Source organism: Macaca mulatta, chromosome 14, assembly GCF_049350105.2.
Source record: "Macaca mulatta isolate MMU2019108-1 chromosome 14, T2T-MMU8v2.0, whole genome shotgun sequence".
NCBI lineage: Eukaryota > Metazoa > Chordata > Mammalia > Primates > Cercopithecidae > Macaca > Macaca mulatta.
In genome coordinates this window covers 46,803,905-46,816,189 of record NC_133419.1, presented here as the reverse complement: position 1 = coordinate 46,816,189, position 12,285 = coordinate 46,803,905, and the positions used below count along the sequence as shown (strand labels likewise).

The window sequence follows — 12,285 nt, the reverse complement described above, 5'->3', positions numbered from 1 at the left end:
TGTCACAGAAATCTTTATTCATATGGCTTACTGCTGACCTTCTCCCTACGATTATCCTATTATCCTGCCACTTCCCTTTTTCTAAGATGGTAAAGATAATGATCAATAAACACTGAGGGAACTCAGAGACCCAGTGCCGGTGTGGGTCCTCTGTATGCTGAGCGCCGGTCCCTGGGCCCACTTTTTCTTTCTCTATGTTTTGTCTCTGTGTCTCATTTCTTTTCTCAAGTCTCTCGTTCCACCTCATGAGAAACGCCCACAGGTGTGGAGGGGCAGGCCACCCCTTCACTACTCAGGAGGCTGAGATAGCAGAATCACTTGAACCCAGGAGGTGGAGGTTGCAGTGAGCCGAGATTACGCCACTGCACTCCAGCCTGGGTAACAGAGCAAGACTCTGTATCAAAAATAATAATAATAATGATGATGTAGATAAAACATTTGGAAGAATATCTGGCATTCAATAAACAGTAGCTATTATATCCCTCATTCCAGGCACTTACCTAGCACCAAATAACTAGGTGCTAATCAAGAGACCAGTCACTGATGAATCAGAATCTAATAATTTCTTTTTTTTTGAGAGAGAGGGTCTCACTTGGTTGCCCATGCTGGAGTGCGGTGGACCAATCTCGGCTCACTGCAACCTCCGCCTCCCGGTTCAAGCAATTCTCCTGCCTCAGCCTCCTGAGAAGCTGGGATTACAGGTGCATGGCACCATACCGAGCTATTTTTTTGTATTTTTAGTAGAAACAGGGTTTCATCATGTTGGCCAGGCTGGTCTCAAACTCCTGGCCTCAAGTGATCCACCCGCCTCGGCCTTCCATAGTGCTGGGATTACAGGTGTGATATACCTTGCCCAGCCTAGAATCTAATAATTTCTTCCACATACACAATTATGTGCCACATATGTAAGCCTATGCTATTGTGCTAATCAATACTTCAATACGCCAGGTGCAGTGGCTCACACCTGTAACTCCAGCACTTTGGGAGGCCGAGGCATGCGGATCATGATGAGGTCAGGAGATCAAGACCATCCTGGCTAACACGGTGAAACTCTATCTCTACTAAAAACACAAAACGTTAGCCGGGTGTGGTGGCATGCACCTGAAGTCCCAGCTACTTGAGAGGCTGAGGCAGAAGAATCGCTTGAACCCGGGAAGCGGAGGTTGCAGTGAGCTGAGATTGCGCCACTGCACTCCCGCCTAGGCAACAGAGCGAGACTCCATCTCAAAAAAAAAAAGCAAAAACCAAACACTTCAATAACTCCTCAAGATGTCTATTATATAAATCTGAATTTATATAATCTGAATTTATCTGAACATTTTCTTAATCTAACTGAAATTTAAAACATACACATGCAGAATAAAGCAGTTTTTGAAAATGTGAATTTTGACTAATTCTTGGGTCCTGAATTTTAACAAGCATTTGTATTTATTTATTTATTTTGGCATGTTTACTTTATTAATATGATACATAATTTTTAAAACAACTTGTATTTTAGGTTTGGGGGTACATGTGAAGGTTTGTTACATAGGTAAACTCATGTTGTGGGGATTTGTTGTGCAGATTTATTTCATCACCTAAGTATGAGGCCCAGTTTCCAAGTCATCTTTTCTACTCTTTTCTCCCCTCCCATGTTCCATCCTCAAGTAGACCCTAGTCTCTTGTTTCCTTCTTTGTGTTTATGAGTTCTCATCATTTAGCTTCCATTTATTTATTTATTTATTTATTGAGACGGAGTCTCACTCTGTTGCCAGGCTTGGAGTGCAGTGGAGCAATCTCAGCTCCCTGCAATCTCCACCTCCTGGGTTTAAGCAATTCCCCTGCCTCAGCCTTCTGAGTAGCTGAAACGACAGGTGCACATCACCACGCCCGGCTAATTTTTTTGTATTTTAGTAGAGGCAGGGTTTCACCGTGTTGGTCAGGATGGTCTCGATCTCCTGACGGTGTGATCTACCTGCCTCAGCCTCCCAAAGTGCTGGAATTACAGATGTGAGCCACTGCGCCCTGCCTAGCTCCCACTTATAAGTGAGAACATGCGGTATTTGGTTTTCTGTTCCTGCGCTAGTTCAGCATTTATTTTTAAGTGGAATAAAATGGGGCCGGGCACAGTGGCTCACACTTGTAATCCCAACAATTTGGGAGGCCAAGGCGAGCAGATCACTTGAGGCCAGGATATCGAGACCAGCCTGGCCAACATAGCAAAACCCCAACTTTACTAAAAATATAAAAATTATCTGGGCATGGTGGCACGCATCTGTAATTCCAGCTACTCAGGAGGCTGAAGCAGGAGAATTGCTTCAACCTATGAGGCAGAGGTTGCAGTAAGCCAGGATCACACCACTGCACTCCAGCCTGGGCAACAGAGCGAGGCTCTATCTCAAAATTAATTAATTAATTAATTAATTAACTTAAAATTTTAAAAATGGGATGGAACAGAAAATGTCAAAGTGGACACAGTATTTAGTTATGTGCATATGGGATCATGATATAAAATATACTTCCAACTGCAGGCTATAGTCAGAAATTTTTGAAAGCTAATAGACCAGGAGGGGTGGCTCACACCTGTAATCCCAACACTTTGGGAGGCAGAGGCAGGAGGATCATCCTGAGGTCAGGAGTTTGAGACCAGCCTGGCCAACATGGCAAAACCCCATCTCTACTAAAAATACAAAAATTAGCCAGGAGTGGTGGTGCATCTCAGTAATCCCAGCTACTTGGAAGGCTGAGGCAGGAGAATTGCTTGAACCTAGAAGGCAGAGGTTGCAGTGAGCTGAGATCGTGCCACTGCACTCCAGCCTGGGCAACAGAGCAAGACTCTGTCTCAAAAAAAAAAAAAAAAAGAATAAAGTAAAATATTTCTTAGATAACTAAATTCTTACTATTAAGTGAACAAGATAACTAAAACTGTTAATAATTTAGAATCAACCATATATATGATAGGCAGAATAAGGTCCTCCAAAGATGTCCATATCCAACCCTTGGAACCTGTGAATATGTCACCTTACTTGGCAAAGGGACTTTTTAGATGTGATTAGTGACTCTGATCACTTGGCTAACCTTAAAAAAATTAAGGAGTCTGAGATGAAGAAATTATCCGGTATTACTGGGGTGGGTCTAACCTAATCACATTGGTCCTTAAAAGTAGAGATATCTGGCCGAGTGTGGTGGCTCACACCTGTAATCCCAGCACTTTGGGAGGCTGAGGCTGGCAGATCACGAGGTCAGGAGATTGAGACCATCCTGGCCAACAAGGTGAAACCCCGTCTGTACTAAATATACAAAAATTAGCTGGGCATGGTGGTGGGCACCTGTAGTCCCAGCTACTCAGGAGGCTGAGGCAGGAGAATGGCGTGAACCCGGGAGGCGGAGCTTGCAGTGAGCTGAGACTGCGCCACTGCACTCGAGCCTGGGCGACAGAGCGAGACTCTGTCTCAAGAAAAAAAAAAAAGCAGAGAATCTTTCCCAGCTGTGGTCAGAGGGCGATTTGACTACAGAAGAATGGTTAGAGACAGTTGGACTTCTTGCCCTACAGAATTGTAACATAGTAAATGTGTGTTTTTTAAAGCCACTAAGTTTGTGGTAGTTTGTTACAGCAGCAATAGAAAACTAATACAAGATACACTGTATTAATTTAAGCTTTCTCAGAAATTGCAGTTTATAAAGTATAGCTGAAAATCAGAGGATAAAAGAGAAAACAAGAAATTATAATTTTGCAGCTCTTTAGGACCAAAAATTAGTAGTTCAAATAATGCAGCATTTAAACTAGAGGATATGATTCTTACCATAGGTGTCCATGGAATATTTGAAATGTGGGAAAAATACATTTACATTCTTTAGTTCTTCCACAGTTAGGTCCCTGAACTTGTACTGAAAAGAGAAAAATAAGCATAAGCATGCAGTAAGAATAAAGCTTATAAAAGAACAATTGCAGTTAACTTTTTTTTTTTTGAGACAGAGTCTCGCTCTGTTGCCCAGGTTGGAATGCAGTGGTGGGATCTCGGCTCACTGCAACCTCTATCTCCTGGGTTTAAGCGATTCTCCTGCCTCAGCCTCCCGAGTTGCTGGGATTACAGGCATGCGCCACCACGCCTGGCTAATTTTTTGTACTTTTAGTAGAGACAGGGTTTCGCCATGCTGGTCAGGCTGGTCTCAAACTCCTGACTTCCTGATCCACCCGCCTCGGCCTCCCAAAGTGCTGTGGTTACAGGAGTGAGCCACGACGCCTGGCCTGCAGTTAACATTTAACTGACAATTTACCGTGTACTAGGCCCTGAGCTCTGAGCTTTACAAACATGAATGGTATTTGATTTAATCTTTTTAACAACACCCCTACGAGGCAGGGAGGGCTTTACAACTGCTCTATAGGAGCAGCAGAAGAAAACGAAAGCTAGAGAATCAGAGTAACTTGCTGAGTTCAATAGCAAGTTAAATAGTGAAGCCGGAGCTCAAATCCAGGACCAGGGTCTTTAATCTCTAAATCAAACTGCCTCCAAACACCTCCAGAGAGAAAAGGCAGAATGAATCACCCCTCTTACCACCATTCAAGATCCAACTGTCTTTTTGGCATGACTTATTCACTTGAGACACCTCGACTTTCCCCTCCCACCTTCCTGGCACTGCATGCTGGGTTTCAAATGGAAAACAAAATCATGTAAGGTTTTGTAGTCAGGTGTGTGAACTGCCTCTTCATTTATCCAGATGTCTTCTCAGAGATACTAACTTGGTTGTCTTGGGGGCAAAATCATTTAAATTATTTAAGCTTATTTTCTCATCTACAAAAATAAATAATACTTACCTCTTACGCTGCGTTGAGGTTTAAATGAAAGAAAATAAGTATATTAAGAGTTTACCATTCTGAAAATGTATTTGAGACAACAGTTCCTTTTACAATGGCACCAAAAAGAATAAAATATTTAGGAATAAATGTAAAAAGGTACAAAACTTCAACTCTGAAAACTACAGAACATTGTTGAAAAAAATAAAATAGAGCAAAGTAAATGGAAAGCATCCCTTGTTCATGGATTTGAAGATAGTATTGTTAAGATGACAATTTTCCTCAACAGATTCAACACAGTCCCTATCAAAAGCCCAGCTGCCTTTTTTTTTCTTTTTTTTTTGGCAAAGATGTACAGACTCTAAAATCCATATGGAAATTCAAGGGACCCAGAATAGCCAAAACAATCAGGAAAAAGAACAAAACAGCTGGTGGATTCATACTATAATCAAAAGACAGGCTATAACCAAAAGGAGAAAATAACAAGTGTTGGAGAGGATGTAAAGAAATCAGAACTCTCACACATATACCACTGCCAGTGGCAAAACGATGCAGCTGCTTTGGGAAACAGCCTGGTAGTTCTTCAAAAGATTCAACACAGAGTCAGGGTTACCACATGACTGAGCAATTCCACTTCTCGGTATACACCCAAGAAAAATGAAAACAGGTATCTACACAAAAACTTGTATACGACTGTTCATACCAGCATTATTAATACTAGCCAAAAAGTGAAAACAGTCCAAATGTCCATTAACTAATGAATGGATAAATAAAATGTGGCATATCCATAAAATGAAATATTCAACCACAAAAAGGAATAAAGGGCTAATACATGCTACAACATGGATGAACCTTAAAAACGCTATGCTAAGTGAAAGAAAATAGACACAGGAAGTGCCTGCCTCTGGTCTTGGCCAGAGACTGTGCTTCCCAGAAAAAAAAAAGAAAAATTAAAAATAAAAGAAATGAGACAGAGGCTACATATTTTATGATTCCATGTATATGCAATATCCTGAACCGGCAAATACATAGAAACACAAAGTAGACTGGTGGATACCTAGGATTGTGGGAGTTTGGGAGAAAATGGAAGAGGATTGCTAGTGGATCCTGTTTCCTCTCTCAGAGCCTTAAGTTGTTTGCCCGCAAAAAAGATACAGCTTGCCGGGCGCGGTGGCTCATGCCTGTAATCCCAGCACTTTGTGAGGCCAAGGTGGGTGGATCACCTGAAGTCAGGAGTTCGAGACTAGCCTGACCAACATGGTGAAACCCCATCTCCACTAAAAATACAAAATTAGCTGGGTGTGGTGGCAGATGCCTGTAATCCCAGCTACTTGCGAGGCTAAGGCAGGAGAACAGCTTAAACCCAGGAAGCGGAGGTTGCAGTAAGCCAAGATCGTGCCATTGCACTCCAGCCTGGGCAACAAGAGCGAAACTCCAACTCAAAAAAAAAAAAAAAAGATATAGCTCTACTGCCTACCAACTTCAACAGGTGTGTATGAAGGTCTTACAATTAACATATGTAAAATTGAGATAATAAACAAAATATGTATACAACAGTAAGTACAGGCAGGAAACTACAAATTGACACAAAGAACATCTAAGTTACAGAAAGGCCTCCGGAGAAGTTGAATCTACATTTCAGCCTAGAATCTAGAATGGTATAGAAAATTAGTGGTTAAGCCTGTAATCCCAGCACACTGGGAGGCCAAGGCAGGCAAATCACTTGAGGTCAGGAGTTCAAGAACAGACTGGCCAACACGGTGAAATCCTGTCTCAACGAAAAATACAAAAATTAGCCAGGCATGGTGGCATGCACCTGTAATCCCAGCTACTCGGGAGGCTGAGGCAGGAGAATCACTTGAACCGGGGAGGTGGAGGTTGCAGTGAGCTGGGATCACCTCGCTGCACTCTAGCGACAGAGCCAGACTCTGTCTCAAAAAAAAAAGAAAATTAGGGGGAAAAGGGAAGGTCATTCTAAGATGGGGAAGAATTTGCTAGAAGAGAAGTCTGACTATAAACAACTCGAGAGCAGGAATCATCTTTCACTCATTGTTCTATCTCTTCACAGTACTTAGTACAGGGTGTGCCTTTGATAATGTTTTTTGGATAGGAGTTAGGAAATAGGCAGATTTATATGAGTAGAGTAGACATAGAAAGTAAATATGATCCACAGCATTGAGCATCAAAACTAAGAAATGATTAGCATTAACTAAAACAGACTTGTTTAGTCTGCTGGGCAAAGTGAGTCCTAGATTCAATGCCCATGATTCAGTGTAAACAAAACTGAATGAAGTCACCTCAACTCCAAACACTACACAAATGTACAAAAGGCTGCATTGTTGTCACCTGGAATATACATATTATCAACAAATATAATTTGCTTCATTTTCCACTATTTTTCACATCCTTAAAATCACTGGAGAACATGATTATTAATAGCTATGTAAGGCTACACTAGAATTGATTTAATTGCAAAACTGCTACACAAGTTTCTCAAAGCCAGCAAAAGCACTCTTCTCGGGACTTAAAAACCCAAATGTTACTATTAAATATTTCATTTGCTGTTTTGTTTTGACACCCCCCTACCTTGCCAAAAAGGACCTATTTTATCTGTCCCGAGGAAAATATTAACTTTTTTTTTTTTTTTTTTTGGAGACAGGGTCTCACTATGTCACCCAGGCTGGAGTGCAGTGGCACAATCAGGTGCGTGCCACCATGCCTGGATAATTTTTTGGTATTTTTCATAGAGACGGGGTTTCACCATGTTGCCAAGGCTGGTCTTGAACTCTTGGGCTCAAGGGATCTACCTGCTTCACCCTCCCAAAGTGCTGGGATTACAGGTGTGAGCCACCACACCCAGCCTTATTTTCACTACATATTAAACAGCGTATCTTCTTAGTGTAATATTAAGACAGATTTCATACTGGTCCTCACAACCGAAAATTCTGCATAACATTCTCTCAAGAAATGTGCCTCAAGCAGTGCCATGTGCTTAAAGGGTACAAGTACTTCACTAAAGAAGAAAGTGGTCCAAGCCGGGCACGGTGGCTCAAGCCTGTAATCCCAGCACTTTGGGAGGCTGAGACGGGCGGATCACAAGGTCAGGAGATCGAGACCATCCTGGCTAACACGGTGAAACCCCGTCTCTACTAAAAAATACAAAAAACTAGCCGGGCGAGGTGGCGGGCGCCTGTGGTCCCAGCTACTCCGGAGGCTGAGGCAGGAGAATGGCGTGAACCCGGGAGGCGGAGCTTGCAGTGAGCTGAGATCCGGCCACTGCACTCCAGCCTGGGTGACAGAGCCAGACTCAGTCTCAAAAAAAAAAAAAAAAAAAAGAAAGTGGTCCAAGAGATTCTAAACATGGTTATAAAAATTATTAAGACTGAAAAATTGAGTTTAATAAAATTTTAAATTTGCCTGCTGTACTGTGTATTCAGAAGACTGATATTTCTTTTCTCTTTTTTCTGAGAGGCAGTCTCACCCTGTCACCCAGAGTGGAGTGCAATGGCATGAACTCGGCTCAATGTAACCTCCATCTCCCGGGTTCAAGCAATTCTCCTGCCTCAGCCTCCTGAGTAGCTGGGATTACAGGTGTGCACCACCACACCTGGCTAATTTTTATCTTTACTAGAAACTGGGTTTCACCAAGTTGGCCAGGCTGGTCTCGAACTCCTGAGCTTAAGTGAGCCACCTGCCTCGGCCTCCCAAAGTGCTGGGATTACAGATGTGAGCCATCATGCCCAGCTTTCTTTCTTTTTTTTTTTTTTTAACTGAGTTTCACTCTTGTTGCCCAGGCTGGAGTGCAGTGGTGCTATTTTGGCTCACTGCAACCTCCGCCTCCTGGGTTCAAGCAATTCTCCTGCCTGAGCCTCCCAAGTAGCTGGGATTACAGGCACCAGCCACCATGTCTGGCTTTTTTGTATTTTTAGTGGAGATGGGGTTTTATCATGTTGGCGAGGCTGGTCTCGAACTCTTGACCTCATGTGATCCACCTGCCTTGGCCTCCCAAAGTGCTGGGATTACAGGCATGAGCCACCACACTTGGCCCAGAAGACTGATATTTCAAGAGTATTCTTATATGACTTTGCTCAAATGTAGGACACACTGAAGAATAATAATACTTTGTAGTATCATTTATTAAAAGAAATTTTTAGCAGGAAGGAATCTTATAGAACAAGTCCAGTATTCCTTTTTTTTTTTTTTTTTTTTTTTGAGACAGAGCTTCACTCTTGTTGCTCAGGCTGGAGTGCAATGGCACAATCTTGGCTTACCGCAACCTCCACCTCCCAGCTTTAAGTGATTCTCCTGCCTCAGCCTCCCAAGTAGCTGGGATTACAGGTATGCACCACCACACCCAGCTAATTTTGTATTTTTAGTAGAGACGAGGTTTCTCCATGTTGGTCAGGCTGATCTTGAACTCCTGACCTCAGGTGATCCGCCCGCCTCAGCCTCCCAGTGTTGAGATTACAGGTGTGAGCCACCGCCGTATTACCATTTTATGAGTGAGCACATCTAGGTTAAGTTGCCTCTCCGACAGAACTCAGCTGGTGGAGCAGAAAATAGGAATTAGGAAACTAGGTAATTTCTCTAAATGTAACACTTAATATAAATGAAGGAATATACTTATGTGGCTGGGCATGGTGGTTCACATCTGTAATCCCAGCTTTTTGGACAGTCAAGGACGGAGGATCACTTGAGGTCAGCAGTTCGAGACCAGCCTGGGCAACATAGCAAGACACTGTCTCTACAAAAATAAAAATAAAAATTGGCCAGAAGTGGTGATGTTGCCTGTGGTCCTAGCTACCTCCAGAAGCTGAGGCAGGAGAATCACTTGAGCCCAAGAGTTTGAGGCTGCAGTAAGCTATGATGGTACCATTGCACTCCAGCCTGGAAGACAGAGCAAGACTCTACCTTTTTTTAAAAAAAGAAAAAGCACACACTTTTTGAAGAATAATAAGTACTGGTGAATTGACCCACCCACTTACGATACACAACTGTATGACAAAGCTTTCTGCCATAATGGAAATAATCTATACATACATTGTCCAATATGATAGCCACAAACCACATGTGGCTACTAACAATTGAAATGTGATTAGTGATTTGTTCCTGTTTTTAAAAATATGCTCATTTATATCTTTTGCCCAATTCTCTATTTACTGTTTGTTTGTTTGTTTTCTGTTTTTTTGAGATGGAGTCTCACTCTGTTGCCCAGGCTGGAGTGCAGTGGCATGATCTCAGCTCACCACAATCTCCACCTCCCAGGTTCAAGTGATTCTCCTGTCTCAGCCTCCCAAGTAGCTGGGACTACAGGCACAAGCCACCATGGGCGGCTAATTTTTGTATTTTTAGTAGAGACAGGGTTTCATTATGTTGGCCAGGCTGGTCTCGAATTCCTGACCTTGTGATCTGTCCGTCTCAGCTTCCCAAAGTGCTGGGATTACAGGTGTGTGCCACCATGCCTGGCCTATTTATTGGTTTTAATATTGATTTGTAGGCATGCTTTATATATTTTAGATATCAAAACTTTGTCAGTTATGTGTGCTACAGATAGCTTCTCTAAGTTTGTATCCTGCCTCTTCACTTTCTTTTTTAAAAAACTGAGATACGGTCTTGCCATAACTACTGGACTCAACAGATCTGCTTATCTTGGCCTCCCAAAGTTCTGAGATTACAGGTGTGAGCCACCGCGCCTGGCTGCCTCTTCACCTTCTCCACAGTGTCTTCTGTTCTTAATTTTAATATAGTTGAATTTGTCTCTTACTTGTGTATTATTTTAAAACGGTTTGCATATTCTGAGCCTATACCATTTATATTTTTAGGTTTTAAAGTTGTCTTTTACATTTAGGTCTTTAATCCACTGGAAATTTTTATGTTTGGTGTAAGGTAGGAATACAAGGTACAATTTCATTTTTCCCATGTGGATATTCACTTTTCTCTGCATTCTCCTTTCGCGAGTTATCTGCAATGTCTTCTGTTTTATATTGCATTTCCAAACATGTATGACTATGATTCTAGGCCCTTTAGTCTGTTTCACTGGTTAGTCTATTCCACACCAATGCCACACTAAATTTTACTTGCCAGTACTGATATTTGGTAGAGCAAGTCCTCAAATCTATCATCTATTCTTTCTTTCTTCTTCTTCTTTTTTTTTTTTTTGAGACAGAGTATTGCTCTGTGGCTCAGGCTGGGGCGCATTGGCGCATTCTCAGCTCACTGCAACCTCTGCCTCCTGGGTTCAAGCGATTCTCCTGCCTCAGCCTTCCAAGTGACTGGGGCTACAGGTGCCCACCACCATGCCCAGTTTTTATATTTTTTAGTGGAGAGGAGGTTTCACCATGTTGGCCAGGCTGGTCTCGAACTCCTGACCTCAAGTGACCCACCCACCTCAGCCTCCCAACTGCTGGGATTACAGGCATGAGCCACACCATGCCCAGCCCTCATATCTATTCTTTTTCCATAACAATGTCAAAGTTATCCTTGGCCTTCGGCTCTTTTAAATGAATTTTAGAATCAGTTTGAAGTTTCCAAGAACTGCATTGACCCTATAGATCAATTTGGGGAGAACTGACAATCTTCACATCTATGAAACTGGGATATCTATTTAATAAGATTTTTTACTTTCTCCATAGTTGCTTAATTTTTTAATGTACTGATCATTTCTCCATCGATTTTTCCACAACAAAATTATTTCTTAAGTTTTTAAAAATTTTAAATTCATTTATTTTTTATTTTTTTGAGATGGAGTCTCCTTCTGTTGCCCAGGCTGGAGTGCAGTGGCACAACCTGAGGTTACTGAAACCTCCACCTCCCAGGTTCAAGCGATTCTCCTGCTTCAGCCTCCCAAGTAGGTGGGATTACAGGCACGTGCCACCATGCCTGGCTTATTTTTTTGTATTTTTAGTAGAGATGGGGTTTCACCATGTTGGATAGGCTGATCTCGAACTCCTGGCCTCAGGTGATCCACATGCCTCGGCCTCCCAAAGTGTTGGGATTACAGGCATGAGCCACCGTGCCTGGCCTTAAATTTATTTCTATGTTTTAGAGACAGGTTCTCGTCCTGTTTCCCAGGCTGGCAAGCAGTGACACAATCATAGCTCTCTGCATACTCAAACTCCAGGGCTCAAGCTGTTTTCCTGCCTTAGCCTCTGAAGTAGCGAAGACTACAGGCATGAGTAACCGTGCCCAGGCTAAAACTATTTTCAGATATTAAATGATATTATTTGCCTACTGCAATGAATGGTCAGGGAACCTCAAATATTTGCTGAACTGACTTGTTTCTGATTGGTTTCCTTAATTTATACAGCAAACAAATACTTATTAATAATAAGCTACCCCAGCCTGGCCAATATGATGAAACCTCATCTCTACTAAAAATAGAAAAAAATATTAGCCAGGCGTGGTGGCAGGCGCCTGTAGTTCCAGCTACTCGGGAGGCTAAGGCAGGAGAATCGCTTGAACCCAGAAGGCGGGCATTGCAGTGAGCAGAGATCGCGCCACTGCACTCCAGC

General features: G+C 42.5%; 1 protein-coding gene across 13 annotated transcripts in view; it reads right to left on the bottom strand.

Moving 5' to 3' along the window:
- The window catches only part of UEVLD (UEV and lactate/malate dehyrogenase domains), a 70,459-nt gene that overhangs the window by 56,438 nt on the left and 1,736 nt on the right, over positions 1–12,285 (bottom strand). For 8 of the 13 annotated variants that reach the window (XM_028833564.2, XM_028833566.2, XM_028833565.2 and 5 more), the window contains exon 2: positions 3,783–3,867. The exons of the other annotated variants lie outside the window; for them this stretch is intronic. In XM_028833564.2, the coding sequence (XP_028689397.1) occupies positions 3,783–3,795 (13 nt within the window). In that variant the 5' untranslated portion in view covers positions 3,796–3,867. The remainder of the gene's footprint in view (positions 1–3,782; positions 3,868–12,285) is intronic. 13 annotated transcript variants of the gene reach the window in all.